The sequence below is a fragment of the Ochotona princeps genome, chromosome 5 (genome assembly GCF_030435755.1).
Source record: "Ochotona princeps isolate mOchPri1 chromosome 5, mOchPri1.hap1, whole genome shotgun sequence".
NCBI lineage: Eukaryota > Metazoa > Chordata > Mammalia > Lagomorpha > Ochotonidae > Ochotona > Ochotona princeps.
The window spans coordinates 77985306-78012940 of record NC_080836.1 but is presented as its reverse complement, the minus strand read 5'-3'; the positions used below and the strand labels follow the sequence as shown (position 1 = coordinate 78012940).

The window sequence follows — 27635 nt, the reverse complement described above, 5'->3', positions numbered from 1 at the left end:
TGGGAAGTGGAACAGTTGGAACACAAACCAGTGCTGACGTGAGATGTTGGCAGAGGATTAACCAACTGAGCCAACATCTCACATCAGCACTGGTTTGTGTTCCAACTGTTCCACCTCTCTGTTATTTTTTTAAAAATAACCTTATCTTTTAATTTCATTTCTCTGCCAATTTTTTTTTAAATTTAGATTTATTTGTTTTTATTACAAAGTCAGATATACACAGAGGAGGAGAGACAGAGAGGAAGATCCTCCATCCGATGTTTCACTCCCCAAGTGGCCGCAATGGCTGGTGCTGTGCCGATCCGAAGCCGGGAACCTGGAACCTCTTCCGGGTCTCCCACATGGGTGCAGAATCCTAAAGCATTGGGCCGTCCTCAACTGCTTTCCCAGGCTACAAGCAGGGAGCTGGATGGGAAGTGGAGCTGCAGGGATTAGAACCGGCGCCGATATGGGATCCCGGGGCATTTAAGGCGAGGACTTTAGCTGCTAGGCCACTGCAGGGCCCTCTCTGTCATTTTTAAAAAACATTTCTTTTATAGCTTTATTGTTCTCTTTCACTTTCTTTCACTCACTCTCTCTCTCTCATACACATACCACTGTAAACAATTCTAAAACAGAAAAATACAAAGAAAAATTTATTCTAAATCTCACAACACAGAAGTACATTTTAACATTATAGAAATAATTTGCATTCTTAATTTATAAAAAGAGACACAAGGGAAAGAAATCTGTCATAGTTCACAAAGAACTACTTGTTTCAGAGCACTCTGGTCTGCCTTTGTACAATCATTTAAATAATGTTTACACTCTTCGCTTGCTCTCCACCTCTAGTCTAGAAACGTCAAAGCAGCAAAGCCCACATCTGGTTTACTGTACTCCGTAACAACGCCATCTTTTCTAATTGGGCAAAGTTAGGTCATCATGATTAGCATCATCTTGACCCACCAGTTCCTTTGCTATTCAGTTGTGACCCTGTGCAATAACTTGCACTACCCTGTCTAGACCTCAGCTTTCTTTTGCAAAATCAAGATACATAATATCTACAGTTGCTATGCGGATTAAGTAAGTTAATATTTGCATAGGGCTTAGAATAGTGCTAACATAAAATGACTGCAATTTTATATTGCTACAAGTAATTCTTATGTATTTTATGTACTTCATACATTAAAAAATTGGATCCTTAAGGCTTAAAAGTATTTTATTCAACAATTGATACACCTTTAAGTTGTTTAACTTTTCTCACTTATGTGATTATCAACGTACAGATACATTCCTTAAGATGTTATTACTAAGTGAAGTCCTTATCAAAATTGTCTATGTAAATTTTGTATGACATTTATACTCCATGTTTCCATAATCTCTTATCATCAATCAATTTTGCAATAATTTTTACCTCTTCTAGTTACACATAAAAATCTCATTTCTATTTGTATCCAACTGATATTAATGAGGCAGCAATCTTTTGAGGCAGCAATCTTTTCATTTGCTTACTAGCAATCTATATTTCTCATTTCTTAATTACACTGTTTCTCCATTATTTTCTATAAGGGCATTATTTTCCTTATTACTTTTTAAGGTTACTATACCTATACTTAGATGTACAGGGAGCAAATGGCCTTCCTGTTTCTCCGTTTTCATGGTTTCTTTATTTACAGAAGTATAGCAATCAAATATTTTTTTTAATTTTTAATTTTTAAAATTTTTTTATAAGATTTATTTATTTTCACTACAAAGTCAGATACACAGAGAGGAGGAGAGACAGAGAGGAAGATCTTCCGTCCGATGATTCACTCCCCAAGTGGCTGCAATGGCTGGTGCGCGCCAATCCAAAGCCAGGAACCAGGAACCTCCTCCAGGTCTCCCATACGGATGCAGAGTCCCAAAGCTTTGGGCCGTCCCTGACTGCTTTCCCAGGCCACAAGCAGGGAGCTGGATGGGAAGTGGAGCTGCTGGGACCAGAACCGGCACCCATATGGGATCCTGGTGCGCCCAAGGCGAGGACTTTAGCTGCTAGGCCACGGTGCAGGGCCCAATCAAGTATATTTTTAAAGTTTATTTTCTTAATTTGAAAGGCAGAGTTACAGAGAGATCTTCATTTCCCTGATTACTCCCCAAGTGGCCACAGCGAGCACAGCTGAGCTGATCCAAAGCCAAGAACCAGGAGCTTCTTCCAGATCTGCCAAGTGGCTGCAGGGTTCCACGGCTTTGGGCCATTCTCCTCTGCTTTCCCAGGCACATTAGCAGGAAGCTGAACTAGAACTAGAACAGCATAGGCACGAATCGATGTCAGTATAGGACGCTGCTGCCACAGGTGGAGGCTTAGCTGCTACACCATATCACTGCCCCACAACAATTATTAAATATTCTGTTAGTAACAGGTGGCCAACATTTCTACTCACCCTTTATCAAGCTGTTTTTAAATTACACTAAAATTTCTATTTTTCCATAGATAGATTTTGCCATCTTGGGTTATATGGCTTCTAAATCTTAGGTCACTGCAGGAAAGGGTTTATCTACATGACCTCTAGCCAAAATAATTACAATAATAATAATTGAACATGTTTTAATTATTTGTTATTTTACTCATTTGCAATTTATTTTGATATAAAGAATAAGGCAGGTATTGAGATTTATTATTCCAAAAATCTATTTTCCCAAAAATATTAATTACACCTTTATTCTTTGTCACAAAACACTATCTTTTATATATATCCTTGATTTGTCAGCTAAACAATCTATTCCATTTCATCAATCTCTCTAGTCCTATCATAGTATAAGACTTAAAATTAATCCAGCTATATAACATATATAATGTCTGAGCTGTTATTACAAACATATCCCAAACAGGGTTGGTTTTGTGGCATAGTGCGCATCTGGATGCCAGTTAAAGTCTCCGGTACAACAGTTCTGATTCAGCTCCCTGGTAATACAACTGAATATGCAAGTGCAAGATGACCGCTGTGTTCCCATGTGGGAGAGCCAGAAGAATCTCGTGGCTCCTGGCTTCAGACTGCCTCAACTCTGGTCACTGCAACCATTTGCGAAATGAACTAGCAGATGGAATATCTCTTTCTCTATTTCTCTCCCTCTCTGAAACTCTGCATTTCAAATAAATAATAAATATTTTTAAAAGAATCTGCCTCAGTAGTATCTCTCCTAGATTTTTCTTGAAGTTTACATATATTTATTTACTTCTCCAAACACATCGGGAAACTATGTTTTCAGGTTCCCAAAAGAGCCCTGTTGGAATTTACACTGGGATTTTATTTATATACCTATATATTAAACATATAATTATTTTATAATGTCTTAATTGAGGTAATAAATAAAAAATACATTAGCACATGCCTAGTAGTAACATATTGAACAACAAAAAAGAACATGTACTGAACAATGTACAATTCCTTATTTATTGTATTTTGCAGAAAGAGGGGTCAGAACAGTAAAAAGAAGATGAGACTTACATGTCTTGTTGGGGTTGATGTGCTGCTTTAGCACATCCACGGTGCCCAAACTGACCACAAGCCGACTGCCAAACCAGAAAGAAACCACAGGCCCAAACCTCTCATGCAAATTAACCAGGAACTCATGCAAACTTCCACTGTTCACAATATCTGGGAGGTTACCATCTCTGATAAAAGATATACATTTGACAAATTATTAACACAAATTAGAAAAACTGAAAAATCAATGGCTTACTCTGAATTAACAGTCTTAATGATGAGCAAAATGGTTGAGAAACTCGACTTACGGCAAAATCCAAAATTCAACTACATATGCCTTCTCACTATGTTGTAGGGTCGTATTTACATACGATATGTCTGATATTTTTATTTATTTAATTTCAATTCTGAAAAACAGTGACAGACCGAGATGGGGATCTTCTGTATTTCTTTGCTCCCCAAATGCCCATAATATCATTTGGCGTTGGCTGAGCCAGCCCAAGCCCAGGGGGTCAGGAACTCAATCCAGGTCTCCCATGTTGCAGCAGGGACACAATCACTTGAGCCATCACCTCTACTTTCACAGGGTACAAGTTAACAGGAATCTAGAATCCAAAGTGGAGCCAGGAGTCAAACTTACGTATTCAGTCATGGGATACAAATATCCCAAATGATGGCTTAATCACTGTGTCATATGCCCAACCTGGGTTTGTCTGACATTTTGAGAAATCACAACGCTACACAAAGCTACACAAACTACATCTGACTCACATACAGGAACTACCCAACTAATTCTGAGATAGCAATAAACGTAATCACAGGCCAAGGAAAATCCCCAATCAGTTACAGCTACTTTTGTCTTCTTTTCTTTCATCTTAATTTTGTTTTTAATTCTCACTCTCCAAGGGAAACAAAAAATGAAAACAATCAAAGGTTGGACTTATAAATCCCTCCCTTCTCTGTTCTTAAAATGTTTAGGAAAGGGCCATCACTGTAGTGCAGTGATTAACACACATCTTTAATTCTGGCATCCAATGTGAACACAAGTTTGAGTCCTGCCCTTTCTACCTGTGATCTAGCTCCCTGCTAGTGCACCTGGGAAGGCAGTAAAAGATGGCTGAACCACCTGGGCCACCATCACCCCCATGGATATCCAAATGGGGTTCCAGGTTCCTAGTTTCAGCCTGGACATTCCCAGCTGCTACAGCCATTTAGGCAGTGACCCAGTAGATGGAATATTTCCCTCTCTCTGTCTCTGTATAATTCTTTCTTTTTTTTTTTAAAGATCTATTTATTTTTATTACAAAGTCAGATATACAGAGAGGAGGAGAGACAGAGAGGAAGATCTTCCGTCCGATGATTCACTCCCCAAGTGGCTGCAACGGCTGGTGCTGCACCGACCCGAAGCCAGGAACCAGGAACCTCTTCCAGGTCTCCCACGCGGGTGCAGGGTCCCAAAGCATTGGGCCATCCTCGACTGCTTTCCCAGGCCACAAGCAGGGAACTGGATGGGAAGTGAAGCTGCCGGGACTAGAACCGGTGCCCATATGGGATCCCGGGGCGCGTTTAAGGCGAGGACTTTAGCTGCTAGGCCACGGCACCGGGCCCAATTCTGTCTTTCAAGTAATCAAATAGATCTTATTAAAAATTAAGAAAAGTTAGGCAGTATGCCAGAAATAAACTGAGAATAAATAAATTAAATAAGATATGTAATCTAAAAATATGGTGGTGTTCTTCAAAACAAAAACTTTTGTTTCAGTTAAGTCGTTATTTCTTAAAATATTTATCTATTAGAAAAGTGCTAGAGAGCAAGCAAGAGAAAGTAAGAGAGACAGCTTTCAAATGCTGGTTCTCTCCCCAAATGGCCTCAGCAGCCAGAGCCAGGAACTCCATCAAACGGATGGCAGGGGCACCAAGAACCTGAGTCATCATCTACTTCCTTCCCTGGTGTAGTAACAGGACACCAGATCAAAGGAGAGCAGCTAGGACATGAACCAGCACTCTGGTATGGGATACCAATGAGGCCAACTTGTGCACTACAATGTTGGTCCCTACTAGTTTTGATAGCAAAAATGTCTTTACTTGATTTAAAAAACTGTAAACAATGACTCACTTTTCTGCAGTTGGAGTAAGCCCTGGAATTCCTGCAGCTTGTCTGGAAGCCTTAAGGAAAAATATAAAAGTAGTTTAGCATAATGAAATGTCATATATCCTTTAAATCAGAAGTATTTTTTTTAACTTTTTTTTTTTTTATTATTTAACTTCATTAATTACATTGTATTATGTGACACAGTTACATAGATACTTGGGTTCTCCCACCCCTCCCCAAACCCTCCCACCATGGTGGATTCCTCCACCTTGTTGCATAACCACAGCTCAAGTTCAGTTGAGATTCCCCCATTGCAAGCATACACCAAACATAGAGTCCAGCATCTTATTGTCCAGTCAAGTTCAACGTCTTCTTAGGTATACCCTCTCTGGTCTGAAGACAGAGCTAGCAGAGTATTATCCCAGTCAATTGAAAGCTCCATCATACCATCAGCAAAAATTTACATCATTATGGAATTAATTGACATAGTAATGAGTAACCAACATGTTGAAAGTAAATGCGGCCTGCCAGGGGGCCTTGGGATGGCCACGCCTCAAGCCTGGGAACACACAGTAGCTACCACGTACACGTGGGGAGCTGCTCCCAGATTTGCCGGAACCTCGATGGCTACCCCTTTTCTGGGTGAGTCCCGGGGGTCTGTGTAGCGAGTCTGGGCCTCCCCTACTGCTCGCCATGATGCTTGAGCTGGGGGGAGGAGCCAGGAAGGGTGGGACTGGGGCCCAAGGACTTGAACCTCCGGCAGGCAGCTACCCCACTGCCTGCCAGGGGGCCTTGGGATGGCCACGCCTCAAGCCTGGGAACACACAGTAGCTACCACGTACACGTGGGGAGCTGCTCCAGGGCGGCCAGTGCGCCATTTGGCGCCAGGCTCCGCCTGCTGGCCGCCCGGCCAGAGTTTTTGATTTTTGGTTCATTGACCTGCTTCCTGGGAGGCTCCCTCCTGAACCCACAGTGCTGGGGGCGTGAAACACTGTGCTTGCTAGTAACCTGATCTCTGAACACCTCAAAGTCTCTTTGGGGATCCCTTCAATCAAAGTGGAGGAAACAGAATGCTGGCAATTAGGGAATCCCAAATGAACTTGAGGCTTGCACCTAATGGTCCTCAGAGCAACCACGGGCAGGTGCGTGATTCACAGCTAGGAACAGGCCCAAACTGGGAGGTAAGGGGACACCACAACTGGGATGAGGCTCCCACCAAGGAGTGTATGTGCTGGAATGGGGGCTGTGTTCTATCTAGGAAACAGTTGCAGTCACCGGAGGCACTAGTGTGGGCTGGGATTGGATGCACCAGGCCGGTTCAGATCCCAATACCATCTGGTGTTGTGGAGAACCAGGGTTGATGTGGGACTGACTAGGCTGGGTCTCATTCCTCTTCTGAACCATGTGTGAGCTGTATGTGGGTATGGATGAGCCATGGCCGGGCTGAAACATCCAACAACAGGAACCAGAATGGGGTGAAAGCCAGCCAGGAAAAACCACTGTTCCTGTTAGGACAGGAGGTGAACTGAGTAGGGCTGGCTCAAGAACCCCCTGGCAAGCGCAAAATCTGGCGTTGGGAGGGGTTCTGATGGAGGAGCCTGGGCAACTCCTCTGGCAGGACACAGTCCCTGCAGGTAAGCGCAAGAAGCATGATAGGAAACAGCCCAGAATAGGCCATGGAAAGTTTCCCACTGGCATGCATTCAGCATGGGTCAGGAGCAGATCAGGCTGAATCAGTTCATGTCAACCACTGGCAAATCTGATCGCCAGACCAGAGTGTGGGATGGGCCGGGTTTGGTTGCGACAAAACCAGTACACATTATGGAATGCCAGGGCGTGGTTGCCTGTACTGGATGTGAATGCAGCACCCATCCAGCACACGTGAAATCCAGGAAGGAAGGGGCAGAGCTGGCGGGGGGATTAAGGGGCTGGTCCCCTCGCCGGTCAGCTACTCCCACTGGAGAGTGTTGGCTGGGATAGAGACAGACACGACTAAGCAAGGCTATAACACCTGTGCGCTGCATGTGGACTAGATCAGGGCCGCAGCATCAGCTGGCAGAAGCTGGCACTGGGGACTAATTCTGTCGAGTCAAATCAGGACCACCCAAAGAGTGCATAAACCGGGACAGAGAGACCTGGGAGGGAAAAGTGGGTTCCCCCTTCCTGAATCACTATTCCCGTAGGAGGGCATGAAAACTAGGACGGGGGCTGGGATGGCTAGATAGAGAGGCACTCAACAACATCTGTGAGGGCTGGATGGTTGAGTTGATTAGATAGAACTAAGCTTTAATACCCATTGACGGGTACCAGAGCCAAATGGGATGGGTACAGACGGGTCTTCTGCTACACATACTGGCAAACCAGGGTGGGGGGCGGGCTTGGCGGGGGTTAATGTGGGTCGCCCCGACTAGGCTGCAGCTCCCACTGGTTGATGTAAGGGCCGAACCAGACTGGACTGCAACACCCATTGGTTCCAGTGCAACTCGGGACTGAAAACAGAACCAACCCAGCAGTTGCAACCACCAGCTGATCGGGGTGATGGACTGTGCCGGGCCCTGTGCTTGCTAGAACATACAAAAAACTAATCTGGGAATACCTCAAAGTATCTTTGGAGATCTCCCCAATCGAACTGCTGGACTCAGAACTCTAACCAAGAAAAGACAGAAGACAGAACGGGACAGTCATTCATCTCAGCTATATGTTGGCAGCAAATTATGGGGCAAACGGAGACTTTATGATGGACCATATCAATCAGTGGACGACCTCATCGAGCGAAACGGGCAGCGATTCATAACTAGAGAACTATTAACACCACTTGGGCACATATCTCGGAGCATGCCCCACATCCGGGACTTGGGGTGGGCGGGAAACCGGGTGGGGCTTCTCCCTCAATGTCCCCCTTTACCTCAGATGCAGGATGGAAACAATATGGACATAATGGCATTGCCCACTTTCCTATCCCCCTGAACCTTTTTTTTCCTTTTTTTCTTTTTTTTTTTTTCTTGTTCCTTTAACTGTAATTAACTATGTAAAGATTGTCAACAACAATACAATAATAAAAAATAAATAAATAAATAAAAATAAAAAAAAAAGAAAGTAAATGCGAGTTCCCAGCCACCTTCTGTGACCACCTCACCTATACATCAATTTAGTTTATACACAACAATATAACATTCAAAACATAACATGCTATACATAACATCATATCATCTTAGAGGGCTGATCTCCAGAATATACAAAGAGCTACAAAACAACCAAAATGTCAAAACAAACAAGCCACTCAAGAAATGGGCACGGGAAATGGGCAAACACTTCACAAAGGAACAAACCCAAATGGCAAATAAACATATGAAAAAATGCTCAAGTTCCCTGGCAATAAGGGAAATCCAAATTAAAACATCAATGAGGTACCACCTAACGCCAGTAAGACTGGCCCACATGAATAAAAGCACCAACAACACTTGTTGGCGAGGTTGCGGGGAAAAGGGATCCCTACTCCACTGCTGGTGGGGCTGCAGGCTGGTACAGCCTCTATGGAAATCAGTATGGAGAATATTCAAACAACTCAAATTCAACATACCGTATGATCCAGCAATAGCACTCCTAGGAATATATCCAGAACAATTGTTTTATGAGAAACCAACATGCACTCCTATGCTCATAGCAGCACAATCAGTAATTGCAAAAACATGGAAGCAACCAAAATGCCCATCAACAGAGGATTGGATAAGAAAGCTATGGTTCATCTACTCCATGGAATACTACTCAGCTATTAAAAAAAACAAAATGCAGTTCTTTGTGGCCAAATGGGCCAAACTGGAAACCATAATGCTAAGGGAAATGAGCCAATCACAAAAGGTTAAATACCACATGTTTGCCTTAAATCAGAAGTATTTTTAAGTTTTGAGACACAGAGAGCATTCTCAATTGTTGGCTCACTCCACAAACATTTGTAAAAGCTGAGATCGGGCTAGAGAGAAATCAGGAGCCAGGAACACAGCCCAAGACTTCCATGTGAGTGCTAAAAACCCATTACCTGAGTAATGACCACCTCCAAGAGACTGCTTTAGCAAGGAGTTGCAAGCAGGAAGGGAACCTGAGTATACCAGTGTAGGGTGCAGCTCTGCAAACACCCAGCGGAGCAGATGTGTTGTACCAGGGCAATGTCATGACAGTTTAAACAATAGATTACAACAGATTTCTAATTTAATTGACTTTAAGGGATTATTTCTATATTAAAATATTTTTAAACATGAGTCCTTTACATGGAAAAAATCTGTCTTAATATTCTTCTATGTCAATTACATTAAGGTGTTTGAATTTAATATTCATTCTACAACTAGTACATATCAAGCACATCTTTGTTCTGATTCTATATTTGTACCTCAACTTGGTCAGACTGCAAAAAAAAAAAAATTCGGTGTCAAAGTTTATAACAGCTTCATCCCCCCCAAATTAAACTCTTTTCAATTTGCTAATACAGTATTTCTATGTTCCCAAAAATTCACATCAAGATTTAATCCTTTATTGATGGGATGAATAGGTGGAACTTCTGCATGATTACGTCATTAGGGAACAGTCCATCTGAATGGGGTATTATAATGGGCAGAAAGGAACTTGTTTGCTCCTTCCACCATGCAAGAAGATGCCATCCATGAGCCAGGAAGTGTGCCCTCTTCAGACACTCAGTGCCTAGCCCACAGAATGGGAAGAAACAAATTTATATTTAAAAGCAGCTCCATTTGTTATTTTCGTTGTAGCAGCCCAAACCAACTGAGACAATTATGTTCATCTTTTGCTTTAGAAAAGTATCTGTTACCAGCACTGAATGCTCATTATGGTATCTGGATTTATAGCAAACTGCTAAAATGCAACATCTAAGGAATAAACTGCAACAATGTTAAGGAATTTTAATTTCTATTACTTTATATTTGCTGGGGTTTTAAGACAGTGTTGTTGTTTATTTTTTTAATTTTACAGCAATCATAAAATCTAAATTGCTCAATTTCAGAACCAGTAGTAAATTTTATTAATGATTTTGACTATTACTAAACAGAGTTTCATCTTTGATATTCTGTCTTTTCTCTATTTAACATTAATTTATACATAAGTAAAATTGTACTTATTTAGACATTTCATCAGAATTACTTAATAATTTTCCTACTCTATTGATGTAATACATCTGGGTTACTTGCTTTATTATTAAAAGCAGTGCTAGGAAAATCTTAGTGCAATCTTACTTTATTTCTCTTGTTTTCTCCTTTTGGAGTATGTATCCCTAAAAGAATATGGATCGATTATATTAATTGAAAAATTTCATATTTTGTACTAAATATTGCAAAATCATACCTAGGCAGAAGTTTGTACAATCTGCCTTTAACTTATTACAATGAAAATCACAATGCATAATAATTTTATCCTATAGTTATGTTATCCATTACAAATACTAGGAAAAGCAAAGGATGCATCCAGCAAGAAGAGATCAGCATAATAAATGTTTATGCTCCAAATGCCAAAGCATCTAGTTACGTGAAACAAATATTAACGGGATTAAAGGGAGAAATAGACTCCAATACGATCATAGTGGGGGACCTTAATACCCCATTAACACAAATGGGTAGATCAAAAAACCAGAAACTCAGCAAAGAAACAATAGAACTCATTCAAACTCTAGAGCAAATGGACTTAGTTGACATCTACCGAACCTTTCATCCTACTGACAGAGAATACACGTTTTTTTCATCAGCACATGGAACTTTCTCCAGAATTGATCATATCATAGGCCATAAATCAAGCCTTAGCAAATTTAAAAAAGTGGAAATCATATCATGCACGTTCTCAGACCACCAAGGAGTGAAGCTTGAGACCAAGAATTCGAAACACCAAGGAAGGCCTACAAACATATGGAGGCTGAACAATATATTACTAAATGAGCAATGGGTTAGAGAGGAAATCAAAGGGGAAATTAAAAAATTGCTTGAAACAAATGAAGGCATCAGCACAACTTATCAGAACGTATGGGATACAATCAAGGCGGTGCTGAGAGGAAAGTTTATTTCAGTTAATGCTTATCTCAAGAAACAAGAAAAGCACCAAGTAAATCAGCTAATCTTACAGTTGAAGGAACTAGAAAAACAACAACAAAGCAACCCTAAGACTAGTAGGAAAAAAGAAATCATCAAAATAAGGGAGGAAATAAACCAAATAGAGACCAAGAGGACTATATACAAGATTAATCAATCAAAGAGTTGGTTCTTTGAGAAAATCAACAAAATAGACTCCCCACTAGCTCGACTAATTAAAAAAAGGAGAGAGAAAATACACATTAATAGTATCAGAAATGAGAATGGAGATGTAACAACAGATACCTTAGAAATACAAAGAATCATCAGGAACTACTATAAGCAACTATATGCGAACAAATTAGAAAACCTAGAGGAAATGGACAGATTTTTGAACTTATACAATCCACCAAAATTGAATCAAGAAGCAATTAGCAATCTAAACAGCACAATAACATGCACTGAGATTGAATCAACAATTAAAGCCCTCCCAACCAAGAAAAGCCCGGGACCGGATGGCTTCACTGCTGAATTCTACCAAACGTTTAAGGAAGAACTAACCCCAATCTTACACAAGCTTTTTCAAACAATAGAAAAAGAGGCAATTCTTCCAAACTCGTTCTATGAAGCTAATATCACTTTAATACCAAAGCCAGAGAGAGAAACAACAGAAAAAGAGAACTACAGACCAATATCCTTGATGAACATAGATGCAAAGATCTTCAATAAAATATTAGCCAACAGGATCCAACAATACATTAGGCAGATTATTCACCCGGACCAGGTGGGATTCATCCCAGGTATGCAAGGATGGTTCAACATTCGCAAAACAATAAATGTGATACATCACATCAACAAGTTGACTCATAAAAACCATATGATCCTCTCAATAGATGCAGAGAAGGCATTTGATAAAATCCAACACCACTTCATGTTAAAAACCCTAAATAAGATAGGCATAGAAGGAACATTCTACAACATAATCAAAGCAATTTATGATAAACCCAATGCCAATATCATACTAAATGGGGAAAGACTAGAAGCCTTCCCGTTAAAATCTGGAACTAGACAGGGATGTCCACTCTCACCGCTACTCTTCAATATAGTTTTGGAAGTTCTTGCTAGAGCTATTAGACAAGAAAAAGCAATTAAAGGAATACAAATTGGAAATGAAGAATTAAAATTATCGCTGTTCGCAGATGACATGATTCTCTATATAAGAGAACCAAAAGACTCAGTCAAAAGACTATTGGAACTCATAAGAGACTTTGGCAAAGTAGCAGGATACAAAATTAATAAACACAAATCAATGGCATTCGTGTATACAAATAATTCCGCCACTGAGGAAGAAATTGTAAGTACAGTTCCCTTTAAAATAGAGGAAAGGAATCTTAAATACCTAGGAATTAAGTTAACTAAAGATGTGAAAGACCTCTATGATGAAAACTATAAATCATTTAAAAAAGAAATAGAAGAAGATCTTGAAAAATGGAGAACCTTACCATGCTCTTGGATTGGCAGGACCAACATCATCAAAATGGCCATATTACCGAAAGCAATATATAGATTCAACGCAATCCCAATCAAACTCCCAGCAATATTCTTCTCAGAAATAGAAAAGATGATACAGAAGTTCATCTGGAACCACAAAAGACCACGAATAGCTAAAGCTGTCTTGAAAAATAGAAATCAAACCGGAGGAATCACAATTCCAGACCTCAAGACATACTATAGAGCAGTGGTTATCAAAACAGTCTGGTACTGGTACAGAAACAGAGAAGAAGATCAGTGGAACAGAATAGAAACACCAGAAGGGGATCCACACATGTATAGTCAACTAATCTTTGACAAGAAAACAGAAAACAATCCAGGTAAAAAAACCTGGTCTATTCAATAAAAGCTGTTGGGACAACTGGATAACAGCTTGCAGAATAAAGAAGCAGGACCCGTACCTGTCGCACTATACAAAGATCAGCTCTAATTGGCTCAAGGACTTAAATCTACACCCAGAAACCATTAAACTACTAAAGGAAAACATAGGAAGCACACTCCAAGATATAGGAACAGGGAAAGACTTTTTAGAAAAGACGCCTAAAGCAACGGCGATCAAATCCAAAATGAACAAATGGGACTATATCAAACTAAAAAGTTTCTGTACAGCAAAAGAAACAATTAAAAAAGTGAAGAAACAACCTACAGAATGGGAAAAAAATTTTGCATTCTACACAAGTGACAGGGGACTAATATCTAGGATCTACAAAGAGCTTCAAAAACCCAAGGATAGTGAAAAAATAAACCCTGTAGCAAAATGGGCAAAGGAGGGCCCGGCGGCATGGCCTAGCGGCTAAAGTCCTTGCCTTGAAAGCCCCGGGATCCCATATGGGCACCGGTTCTAATCCCGGCAGCTCCACTTCCCATCCAGCTCCCTGCTTGTGGCCTGGGAAAGCAGGAGAGGACGGCCCAATGCATTGGGACACTGCACCCGCGTGGGAGACCCGGAAGAGGTTCCAGGTTCCTGGCATCGGATTGGCGCGCACCGGCCCGTTGCGGCTCACTTGGGGAGTGAATCATCAGATGGAAGATCTTCCTCTCTGTCTCTCCTCTTCTCTGTATATCTGACTTTGTAATAAAATAAATAAATCTTTAAAAAAAATGGGCAAAGGAAATGAACAGATGTTTCTCAAAAGAACAGATACAAATAGCTAATAAATATATGAAAAGATGCTCAGGCTCTCTAGCCATCAGAGAGATACAAATGAAAACCACCTTGAGGTACCACCTAACTCCAGTGAGACTGGCCTACATTCAGAATTCGAAAAACAACACATGCTGGTGTGGATGTGGGGAAAAAGGTACCCTCCTTCACTGCTGGTGGGAGTGTAGGCTAGTACAACCACTATGCAAATCAGTATGGAGAGTGCTTGGAAAATTGCAAATAAACCTGCCATATGACCCAGCAATCCCGCTCTTAGGAATATACCCAACAGAAGTGAAATATGCATACGAGAAGGGGATCTGTAATCCTATATTCACAGCAGCATAATCCACAATAGCAATGTCATGGAAACAAACCAGATGTGCGTCTAAGGAAGAATGGTTAAAAAAATTGTGGTACATCTATTCAATGGAATATTATTCAGCTGTCAAGAAGAACGATATTATTCTATTCAAAACCAGGTGGTCCCAACTAGAAACTATTATGCTCAGCGAAACGAGTCAATCACAAAAGAATAAATACCATATATTCTCTCTCATATAAGAAAGCCAACATGGAAAGGTAGAGTTCATTAAGTGCCCATGGAGTTCTGATCTAAATATAGATTGCTGCAAGTCAGGTCCCACGGCAAGAGATGGTGAAAATTCTCTGTTCTAGGCATGTTGGCATTTCATGGATGAAGTAACAGCAGAGTATATTTAGCATGTTGTGAACATAATTATGGCAAATTGGCAGTTTCCGTCAGTTGCTGGCAATAGTTTAGAGTGATGACAAATATTATTTTGATTTTTTTGTGTGTTATTTAGTTATGAGGAAAGTGTATGGTAAGCAGTCCATTTGATGGTTTACTAATTTCCTTGTTGTTGAGAAGTCCGAGTTGATTATGTATTTAATATGATAACCATTTGTGTGCTGTGAATTGCATTAAGAGTTATGTAGGGCAGAGATGATGCTTACTAAATGTACAAAATGGATTGATGAGATTAGCCAGTTAAATCTTTTCACTAGTAAGGCACTCAACAGCCCATGAGATATTTATTAAAAATGTCAAGTAAATCCTCTTATTTTTGTATCATAGTGTCAAATAGCAGTAAAATAAACATGTTAAGATCCTTAATCTACTGCTATGTTTCACTGTAAAATTTACCTTTGTTAAAATTTGCTTCTGTTCAAATTTGTTGAGATCGCACGTGAAAGTATCCTAATATTACTTTGGCTGGTATTTTCTAATTACTGTATAATATTTTGGGAATGCAAATTTTATTTGAATGTCAACTACAGTTAAGCATGTGCCGTTTGTTTTTCTTGCTCAGGTTTTGTAATTTGATGGAATGTTTTTATTATAGTTTAATAAATGTTTGCTTTATTAATAAAAAAAAAAGATACCATTCAAAAAAAAAAAAAAAACAAATACTAGGAAAAGTATGGACTGACCTGTATTTCAAAAACAGAGTCAAAGGTATAAAAATATTTTGTATTCTATAGGCCAAAAGTATTATATTTTAAGCAGCTTTATTTATTTTTTTAAAGATTTATTTATTTTTATTGGAAAGTCAGATTTACAGAGAAAGATCTATCTCCTGGTTCATTCCCCAAATGGCCACAATGGCCAGAGCTGAGGTGATCCAAAGCCAGGAGCTTCTTCTGGGTCTCTCACATGGGTGCAGGAACCCAAGGTTTTGAGCCACAGTCAACTGCTTTCCCAGTCCACAAGCAGGGAGCTGGATGGGAAGCAGGCCACCAGGATTAGAAGCAGCAAACATATGGGATCCCGGAGCGTACAAGGCGAGGACTCCAGCCACTAGGCCATCACACCAGGCCCAAAGCTTTATTTTTTTTAAGATTTATTTATTTTCATTTGAAAGGCAGATTTACAGGTAGGGAGATCTTCTACCCACTGGTTCACTCCTCAAATGGCCCCCAACAGCCAGAGTTAAGCTGATCTGAAGTCAGGAGCCAGGAACTTCTTCCAGGCTTCTGACATGGGCCCGGGGTCCAAAGCTTTGGGCCAACCTCCACTGCTTTCTTAGGCCACAAGCAGGTAGTTGATTTGCAATTGGAGCAGTTGCAGTAGAACCAGCACCCACACGGGATGCTGGTGCTGGTGCTGATGCTGGAAGGCGGAAGATTAGACTAGGCTAAAATTATTACTGGCTGAACAATTCTTGTGATTTCTTCTCAAATACGGTAAATTGGTGAGTCATCTATTTTCTTTTCCTCCTGAATCTCAGCAAAATGAAAGTAAAGAACTATGCAAAGAGAACGTGAGAGGGAGCAGAAAACACTAGCGGTGAACAATTCCACCAAGTTCAAGAGTGACACTGTTAGAGTGGTTCACTGACAGGTTGATGGACTCAAGCACTTAGGACATCTTATGCTGCTTTCCCTGGGCCATTAGCAGGGAACTGAGTCAGAAATGAAGCAGCTGGAATATGAACTGGTGTCGATTTAGGATGCCAGCATCACAAGCAGTGTTTTTTTTTCTTTTTAAAGATTTTCTTATTATTATTATTGGAAAGCCGGATATACAGAGAGGAGGAGAGACAGAGAGGAAGATCTTCCATCCGATGTTTCACTCCCCAAGTGAGCAGCAATGGGCCGGTGCGCACCGATCCAATGCCGGGAACCAGGAACCTCTTCTGGGTCTCCCACACAGGTGCAGGGTCCCAAAGCATTGGGCCGTCCTCAACTGCTTTCCCAGGCCACAAGCAGGGAGCTGGATGGGAAGTGAAGCTGCCAGGACTAGAACCGGCGCCCATATGGGATCCCGGGGCGTTCAAGGTGAGGACTTTAGCCCCTAGGCCATGCCGCCGGGCCCACAAGCAGTGGTTTTACCTGCTACAACCCAATGCTGGCCCCTAATGGATTTTCAAACAAGCAAGGTCTCCTACTTTTTCATGTATACTTCCTTAGAAAGCTACCAGAAATAACATACTTCAACAAATAAAGGAAGGCAACTGTAAAGATGTCCCATGTTGACAGCAAAAAGACAAGAGCTATGCACAGGTTCGATGGTAAACAGCACTGCTGGGGGAGGAGTCACACAAGCCTTCAGAATGGATGTCTTAAGGGGGAAAAAAACCCACAAGGTATATATTTAAATAGCTGGGCAACTTCACCAAGTTGTGTCATGACCGAACAGTTGGAACACCTGAAAAAAGCAACTACTGAGAGGCATGGATGAGTAAGCCCTGTTGCTTTGCAAATAAATACACTGATCTCCCCTTCCCCCACTTCTCTGATCTGGCAACTACAATTCCATCAGAAAGCAAAGCAAGACTTGCCAGGCCAGGACCCCTGGAGAAACTGGCTTCCAGGGTCATCTCCACACTTGGCCTGGCAGAACTGAAGAGTGAGCTCCACAAGCCCAGCTAAAAAACCCGGCTTTAAAAAACCTCTCTTGCCTTTCCACATCTACACCCGCAAAACAGCTACAATGCTCAGAGAGATTCAGAACTTGGCCAGACCTGGCAAAAGCCCACAGAATGCCACTTTCATCAGTAACTGTGTTCTCACTTCCATCACTGCCTTAACACATTCAGAACTACGTGATTAACTTTTTCCTTGTGATAAGCCTATTACTTCCACTTCTAAGTCTTCGTTCATGCTCCAGGCTCCTACTCTAATAGATCCTTTTCCTGACCCTTTCGATCTTGACTCAATCCTGACTCAAATCTTTACCCTACCTCTGCCAGTTATTGACTTGGTTTTCCACTAATACCAGTAACTTCTACTCCTCCCAAATGTTAATTTCAGGCATTCAATTCTCCCAAATTCCTGTCTTTCCTTCTCAGTGTTTTTAATAATCAGAATTTTTAAAAAATCTTCCTATTCCCAAGGCACATTTAATTGCCTGTTTCTACTCTCCTCAGTTGGATCGCAAGGACTGCCATCATAACCACTCATCTGCATATGCCTTCAACTTTTTTGCCCTGATTGTTCTGCCAAAAGCACTGAGCAAAACTGAAGCGCTTGGTCACTTCTGCCCCTGAATTCACAGAGCCAGAGCTAAACACACCCACACCAAGCAGTTTCACCTCTAAATCACAAATCTCAAATGGGCTATATATGCCCCACGTTTCCATGGTCCACTCGCTCTCTTTTCTAGATGAGTACTTTACTTCTGTTTTTTAAAAGACTTTATTTATTATTATCTGAAAAATAGATTTTCAGAGAGGAGGAGTAACAGAAGAGATCTTTCATCAGGACTTAGGCCATCCTCCATTGCTTTACCATGCGATAAGCAGGGAATTGGATCAGAAGTGGAGCATCCAGAACATGAACCTGTGCCCACTACGGGATGCTGGAACCTTAGGGAATCAGCCTAATACACCACCAAGCAGGACCCTCCTTCTCTCATTTCAAATTCCCTATATTCACCAATAACTTATAAACTTACTGAAAACAAAATGACCAGAAGTAACTGCCCTGTCCCCACCTGCCTAGATTTGTACCCTGGGAGCCTGCCTTTCCTCTACTATTCTCAGCAGACTCTCCAAACTTCCAATAAAAGGCTTCTCCCCTCTCTACAAGATCCTATCACCTCCCACCTATTCAAGAAAAATGGCCTCAGGAGTCGATGGGGACACAGTGGGTAAAGTCACCACTCATAGCATTGACACCATATTTGGGCACTGTTTCATCCCAGGTGCTTCACTTCCCATCCAGTTTGCTCCTAATGTGCCTGGGAAAGCAGTAGAAGATACCCCAAGCATTTGGGCTCCTATACCCACATGGCAGACCCAAAAGAAATTACTGGCTCCTGGCTTCAACTTGGCCCAACCCTGGCCAACTGTGGCCATTTGGGGAATAAACTAGTGAACGGAAGATCTTTCCCTCTCGTTCTGTAATTCTGCCTTCCAAGTAAATGAATAAAAAAAAAAAAAAAAAGAGAGGGCCCGGTAGCATGGCCTAGTGGCTAAAGTCCTCGCCTTGAACACTCCTGGGATCCCATATGGGCGCCGGTTCTTATCCCGGCAGCTCCACTTCCCATCCAGCTCCCTGCTTGTGGCCTGGGAAAGCAGTAAAGGATGGTCCAAAGCTTTGGGACCCTGCACCCGCGTGGGAGACCCGGAAGAGGTTCCTGGTTCCCGGCATCGGATGGGCACAGCACCGGCCATTGCGGCCACTTGGGGAGTGAATCATCGGAAGGAAGATCTTCCTCTCTGTCTCTCCTTCTCTCTGTATATCTGATTTTATAATAAAGTAAAAAATTTACATTTTAAAAAAAGAGAGAGAAAGAGAGAAATAATGGCTCCAATAATTTTATTTCTTACAAGTCAATTTTTTCTTCAGAACTTGGCAGCCCTGACCAGCACATTAACACAACACTGGTCCTTTCTCCCACCTTAAACAATTCACCTTCTCTTATTTCACTCCCTAGTGGGAGCCCCCTTTGAAGAGTTATCTACACTTGACAACTCTACTCTAAACCCACCTTCTGTTTATCACAACATTCCACTGACAGCCACTCAACATTGCTCCTCAACTCTCAGGCCTATCTTCCAGGACAAGTCCGCAACATCCTACTTAGCCAATTGTTCTAAACAGGGTGGGCGTTTGGCACAGCACCTGAAACACCGCTTGGGATGCCCACATCCCATAATGGAGTCCTGGGCTGGAGTTCTTACTCTGTTCCAAATTCCAGGTCTCTGCTACTGTGCACCCCAAGAGGCAGCAGGTGACTCAAGTGGTTGGTTCCCTGTCCCCGTCTAAGGAAGATCTAGGTTGGTTAAAGATGGAATCCCCAGCTTTAGTCTGGCAGAGCTCCAGCTGCTGCATGCATTTAGGGAGTGACTAAGCCTTCAAATTGTCTTTCTCTTCCTTTAAAATAAAATAAGTACATTTTTAAACACAACTGTCTTCCTTCCATGTAGCTAGCTGCTCCTTCTTAGCATCCTTCACTGGCTACTGTGCCTCACCTCTAAATATTGCAGAGTACAGGATTTGGATCTTGCATTTCTTCTGTCCAGTAATTGATTTTTCTAAAAGTTTGCAGCATGCTTTAAATGCCATCCATACACTGAGAGAGCTCCCAATTACTATCTCCAGCTTGGACTTTCCTTTTTAACTTGATGTACATACCCAATTATCTTCCTAACACTCGCTTGAATATCTGACATCTCAAACCTGGCAGGCCCCAAACCAGCTCCTAATCTCTACTAATTATCCCCCAAATAACAAAGGCACATAACTAAACCCCCGGTTTTCTTTGTAGTCAATGCTTTTATCTGTTGGGCAAAAAAATTCTGATGTTTTCCTTGATGTCTGTCTCATATTGCACACACAGCAATTGGGGAATCCCATTGGCTCTGTCTTCACAAAAAAAAAAAAAAGTCTAGGCAGAGAGGAACCTCCTATGAGCTGGTTTGCTCTCCAACTTGCTGCAACAGCTGGGGCTGCGCCTGTTGGAAGCCAGGAAAGGAGAACCCCATCTCACAGGGCAGGCAGAGACCCACCAACCTGAGCCATCATCACTGCCTAGAATTTGAAGAGGTACTGGAACCAGAACCCATTTGGGGCACAGGTATTCCAAATGGTCTTAACCACTGCCTCAAATATCTGCCCGGTCTATTAATACACCAGCCCGGCTGTTCTTCAAAAACCTTATCAAATTCAACTGTAATTCCCTTAAAGTGTCATTCAGCCTCTCACAGGTCACTTAGACTGCGTCCTTCATCCCCAACCCGCTGACTTTCGGGCCCACTGGTCTCTCTCTTGGTCTGTTTGCAGGCCCGCCGCGGAAGCAAGTTTCCTTCCGAAGGTTGGCATTTGCTGTACCCTATGCCTGCAACGTTCCTTTTCCAGACTGATCTGTACCGCGTGCACCTCCAGCCTCTAGAGGTCTCGGTTCAAACGAACCCTTACTTCTTGTTCAGCCTCCTTTAAAATTAACAAGCCCAGAATATCTAAAACTTTTCTCTCTCCACCTCCCCAGCCTCGCACCAGGCTGGGGAGGAGAAAGGCAGGAGGCACTGGGACAGAAGCCCCCAAGGGTTGCGGCGCGTGACTCCAGCACCCAGACCACCCGAGTCCACAAGAGTCACTAAGCAGACCACAGAAGGCGCGTCTCCTCCCTGACATAGGAGCAAACGGAATACGGGTGTGGCCGAGGGCGACTTCTGGCCAAAAAGCCAACTCAAATAACTTGGAAGGCGCCTTGCCAGAGCCCAGTCCACGCGTGAAGCCGGCCGGGAGCAGACCGAACCCGCCCGACGCTGCACCCGGCGCCGCGCCGGCCGTTCACGTGGCCCCATCGGCGGTCCCCGCGTCCTCTCAGGCCCGCCCCCTCGGGGCCCGCGGAGAGCCCTTCGCGAACCGCAGGCCGGAGCGGCGGCGGCCGGAGTCCCCCTGAGGGCCGCGCAGGCAATTACCGGGTAGAGGTAGAGCACGGCTCCCACCAATGCCAACAAGAAGGTGACGGCGAAGATGGCGAAATCCAACATGTTCCTTCCGCCCGGGAGCCACGTCTGGGCACCAGCGCTCGGGCAGCCGCGCCTCCGCCTGGCGCGACCTGAGGAAGGAGCGTGTGGGCGGAGGCCAGCGAAGGGGCCGCCGCGGGGCGTGACCGAGGGAGGGCCGCGGCCCTGCGGGGAGAGCAATGGATCGCCGAGCAGCGGGGCCGGGTGCGCTGCCTGAGGCGGCTGAGGCCGAGGAACGCGAGCTTCCGTCCCGAGGAGGGCTGTGCACTGACGGGATTTGCGAAGGCGCCCGCCACCTGAGGGTCGGAGTTGCTGGCGAGAGCCAAGAACAGGCTTCTAAGATATAGTGGGAGTTGTCTAACTCCACCCGAACAGGTTCATCCAAGCCTTTGCAAGGTGGCCGCGTGGACACCATTTCCCCTCAAATCTAAGCGACCCTTTAACTTGCTCACTTTGCCTTAGTTTGGGGGCAAAGACCGCCGAGGACACACACTTGTGTAGTTACCCATGACTCAGGAGTTTTGACAGGGTTGATGGAAAGCGGCCTGAGAAGCTATGTGTAGATTTTTCTAACGTTGGTAACACAAAATGTCAGGAACGTCGGAGATTTCAGCAAGAGAAATCACTCCAGACTGCATTCTAGAACTGATGTGAGAAATGTTACATAAGCAAGAACTGCGAAGGCCTCATCTTTTGGCAGCACTTAATATTTCATGTGGCAGAGATAGCACTTAGAAAATGACTTCTCTGTAGATCTTTCCAATAAAAATCAGTCTTTTTCATAAATGACTTATTTAGGAGGCAGAGACCTGCCAAGCGAGACAGGAATGGCTTTGTCCTGCTGGCTGGCACCCTAAATGCCCCCAACACTGAAACCCCCAGCAGGAGCTCCAGCTCCAACCAGCCAACATTGCACCCTTAGGGGCTCTGCCTGCCACGTCCAGTCCTTCCTGAGCAGGAGTCCTATTTTCTGTCCTTGCAGTGACAATGGCTTTCTGTGTTGCTAATCTCCAGGTATTCCAATGTCTCATGGATTCCCTTAACCCATTCAAGTCTACTGAACCTTCCTCAGCTCAGACTTGAATAGACACAAGGTATGACAACCTCTGAGCAGGTCTACTCTTAAGAGTTTGAGGCATGCAATGGCAATAAGATTATTTTGATCGTCACCAGTGGTGGCCTACGGGTAGTCAAGGAACAGTGGAAGACAGTGGAGACTATGATGGACTATGTCAATCAGTGGATTCTTCAACGACCACATCGTGCTTGGAGTGGCGAGACTGGCAGCGATTCATAACTGGTGAACTATCAAAACCACTTGAGCAAGTATCTCAGAGCATGCGCCACATCCGGGACTTGGGGTGGGTGGGAAACTGGATGGGGCTTCTCCCTTAATATCCCTCTTTACCCCAGATACATGAAGGAAACAATAAGGAAATAATAGTCTTACCTACTTCCCTATAGCCCTTGAACCTTTTCACCGTAATTAACTATGTAAAGATTGTCAAAAATATAATAAAAATAAATAAAAATAAATAAAATATAAAACAAAAAAAAAAGAAGAAAATATACCCTTCATCCACAATCAGACAAGATCATAAATGAGGACCATTTAGGCCATGTCTCAGTTATATGGGATATAGATGCATATTTTAATATGTGCATAACTATAAGGAAGAGAAATATTTCTAGTCTTACAATAAATGTTTCACTATGAAGTTAAAAAAAAAAAGACTGTGGGGGGTGGATTGCTGTTTCTGATTGCATTAGAGAGCCTTGTATAAGGGGGAAAAGCCAAATTTAAGACCTTGAACTTGGGCCCGGCGCAGTGGCCTAGCGGCTAAAGTCCTCGCCTTGAACGCCCCGGGATCCCATATGGGCACCGGTTCTAATCCCAGCAGCTCCACTTTCTATCCAGCTTCCTGCTTGTGGCCTGGGAAAGCAGTCGAGGACGGCCCAATGCATTGGGACCCTGCACCCGCGTGGGAGACCTGAAAGAGGTTCCTGGTTCCCGGCATCGGATGGGCGCGCACTGGCCTGTTGCGGCTCACTTGGGGAGTGAATCATCGGAGGGAAGATCTTCCTCTCTGTCTCTCCTCCTCTCTGTATATCTGACTTTGTAATAAAAATAAATCTTAAAAAAAAAAAGACCTTGAACTTGAACTCCTGACAGAAGGCTTCCACTGTAGTTTCAAAAGAATCCCTTAAGCAGGGGCAGCTATAGAACACCTACTAAAGAGCTGTGTCAGGCTTCTGAATCGAATGGTACCGGTTGTGGAGTTACAATACCAGCTAAAAACACCACCTTTGCAAGACTTTTATTCTGTTATGGCACTGAGAATAGGACCCTGAGATCAGGATGCTCGGTTCAAGACAGACAGACTTGAAATCCCAAAACTTCACAAAGCTCTCCGCTCTGAAGAAACCATTCTCTCCATGTAAGAGTCTTTCAGATTTCTCTTGGGACAGTCACTTCACAAGCAAGTCCCTGTAATCTTAGAGAATTTCCATTTCCGCTCATGTTTTGACTAAAAAGAATTATTACAGGTAGAGGGGGGAACTGCCAGTTCAGTTCTTAGGGGAAATACATGCAAATAGGGCTTCCAAGGGGTGAGGGGACAAGGACAACATAGAATAGCATGGAGAATACTTCCTCACTGAAATTTTGGTCTAAAAATCATTTCAATTAATTTGTAGAGTGAGGGTGAGAGATCATTGTATTCCACATGAACAACCAGTTCCAGCACCACTTGTTGAAGAACTGTTCATCTCCCATAGGATTACACTGGCCCATTAACACCCAGGGACTCAGTACATGTACAGGTATCTAAAGGGCTTCTGTTTTCTTCTGGGGTTATTGCAGCTCTATACAAGTTTTTGAAATTCAAGTGTTTAAATCCTCAAATTCTGTTCTTGTTTTTGAAAATTCTTTGGGCCATTCTGGGTCCATAGCATTTGCATATAAAATGTAGAACCAGGGCCTGGCACCATGACCTAACGGCTAAAGTCCTCACCTTGAATGCGCCAGGATCCCATCTGGATGCCAGTTTTAATCCCGGCAGCCCTCCTGCCCATCCAGCTTCCTGCTTGTGACCTGGGAAAGTAGTCGAGGACGGCCCAAAACCTTGGGGCCCTGCACCCACATGGGAGATGTGGAAGAGGATCTTGGCTCCTGGCTTTGGATTGGTGCAGCACCAGCCATTGTGGTCATTTGGGGAGTGAATCCTTGGACAGGAAGATATTTCTCTCTGTCTCCTCCTCCTCTTTGTATAGATCTGGCTTTGCAATAAAAATAAATAAACCTTTTAAAACTGGACAACCAAGTCTTCATTTTCTTCAAATTTGTTTGCATTTGCTCTCAACAAAGGCTTTCTAGATTTCAGAATATGTACCCTGCTGTATTTTATTACATTTACTTTTAAGTTTCACATTTTAAGTGCTTTTGAAAATTGTGTTATGAATTTCAAGTTATTACTAGTTTATACTCAGACACATTTCGAAAAAAAATTGACAGGGAGAGATTTATTTTCCATCAACTAGTTCATTAACCAAAACCTGGCGGAATCAAACTCTATCTGGGTCTCTTACATGTGGCAGTGGCCAAGTACTTGGGCTATATCCTCTGCTGCTCTCTCTCTCTCAGGTACATGAGCAGGGAGCTGCATGGGAAGTAAAGCAACTGGGATCTGAATTGGTACATCATTATGGGATAATAGCATTGTAAGAAGCAGTTTAACTTGCAACACCACAATTTTTTTTATTAATTTTTTTAAATTTTGAATTTTATGGTACGATTCCTTGAGTCTGGGATTTCTCCCTTCCCACCCTATATTCCTACCCCCTGAGTGATTTTCCCTATACTAGTATAATAGTATAGTCTTTCATAAGCAGCCACAAGTCCATCAGTCTGTTATTTAAGAGTGCTATGACATTGCTGGTACAGACAACGTCAGACAGTCCAGGATTCCATTGTCTAGATATGTCCAACAGTTTTATTAGAAGCCCTTCTTTGATTTGGAAGTAGGGATGCATATTGCATTATATCTTCACATCTGAATATGATAGTCTCTATTTCGCTGTAAGTATACATTCCTTTAAATAAGAAGCCACAAAACAAAGTCAACAACAGGTATGAAGTTAAAACAACAAAATTTGCAGCACCATGGAGTCGAAAAATGCGCCACTGAATAACTGAACAACCTGGGAAAAGAAAACACAAATGCTTCATGGGAAAATGATGCCACCATACATTCCATGAGCCAGCAATGAATTTGAAAAGAGAAAAACTATTTGGAAGAAAATAAAATGAAAACAAAACAAAACAAAAAACATCAAACACATGAGATGCAGCCCCAAAAAACAGTATGGAATGGGCTATTAACCTTACAATCTGCATGATTGCTGCCTTATATCAGAGAGAACCTATGATATTTGTCCTTTTGGGACTGACTAATTTCACTGAGCATAATAGTCTCTAGTTGGAACCATCTAGTTGGAAATGGTATAATTTCATTCTTTTTAATGGCTGAGTAATATTTCATGGAGTAGATATACCACAGTTTCTTTAACCACTCCTCTTTGGATGGGCAACTGGATTGCTTCCATGTCTTTACTACTGTACTTTGTAATGCTGCAAATATACGATTACAGATCTCCTTCTCCTATGCAGTTTTCATTTCCTTTGGATATATTCCTAGGAGCAGGATAGCTCGGTCATATGGCAGGTTTATTTGCAATTCTCTAAGCACTCTCCATACTGATTTGCATAGTGGTTGTATTAGCCTACACTCCCACCAGCAGTGAAGGAGGGTACTTTTCTCCCCACATCCACACCAGCAGGTGTTGTTAGTTGAGTTCTGAATGTTGGCCAACCTCACTGGAGTTAGGTGGAACTGCAATGTGGTTTTCATTTCTATCTTCCTGTCAGCTAGGAAGCCTAAGAATCTAATCCTTTTGAAAAATGTTCAATTTGTTTGTCCATTTTTTCACAGGGTTTTTTTTTTTCTTTTGGTAATACTGTTCTTGGATTTCTGAAGCTCTTTCTAAATCCTGGATATTAGTACCCTAGCAGTTGTGTAGTGTGCAAAGATTTTCTCACATTCTGTTGGCTTCTTCTTCATTTTGTTGTTTCCTTTGCTGTACAAAAGATTTTTAATTTGATGTAGTTACATTTGTTCATTTTATCTTTGACTGCCTGAGCTTTTGGTGTCTTTTCCAAGAAGTCTTTCCCCATTCCTATTTCTTGTAGAGTGCTTCATATGCTTTCCTTTAATAGTTTGATGGTTTCTAGTTGTAGATTTAGGTCTTTGATCTTTTTAGAGCTGATTTTTGTATTATGTGACAGGTAACGGTCTTGCTTCTTAATTCTGCAAGCTGCCATCCAGTTGTCCAATAGCATTTGTTGAAGAAAGCAGGCTTTTTCCCTGGGTTGTTTTCAGGTGGTTTTTTTTTTTTTTTTTTTTTTTTTTTTTTTTTGGTCAAAGATTCACTGCCTATGTATGCATTTGTGGGCTACATTCTGGTGTTTCTATTCTATTCCATTGATCTTCTCTGTTTCTGTACTGGTACTAGACTATTTTGATGATCACTGTTGCAGCATGTCTTGAGGTCTGGAATTGTGATTCCTCCTGTTTGATTGTTATTCCTCAGGATAGCTTTGGCTATTCATGGTTTCTTGTGATTCCACATGAACTTTAGTATCTTCTTTTCTATTTCTAGGAAGAATATTGTTGGGATTTTGATTGGGATTGTGTTGAATTTGTATATTACTTTTGGTAATATGGACATTTTGATGATGTTGATCCTGCCAATCCAGGACATCGCAAGTTTCTCTACTTATCAATGTCTTCTTCTATTTCCTTCTTTTTTTTATGTTTTGTAGTTTTCATCATATAGCTCTTCCAC

General features: G+C 42.3%; 1 protein-coding gene across 1 annotated transcript in view; it reads right to left on the bottom strand.

Moving 5' to 3' along the window:
* The window catches only part of LOC101519324 (cytochrome P450 20A1), a 72693-nt gene extending 50738 nt beyond the window's left edge, over positions 1–21955 (bottom strand). The window contains exons 1-3 of the mRNA XM_004576926.3: positions 21684–21955; positions 5557–5606; positions 3465–3631 (exon numbers count right to left, since the gene is read on the bottom strand). Coding sequence (XP_004576983.2) covers positions 3465–3631; positions 5557–5606; positions 21684–21755 — 289 coding nt within the window. The 5' untranslated portion in view covers positions 21756–21955. The remainder of the gene's footprint in view (positions 1–3464; positions 3632–5556; positions 5607–21683) is intronic.
* Positions 21956–27635: the final 5680 nt, after the last annotated feature.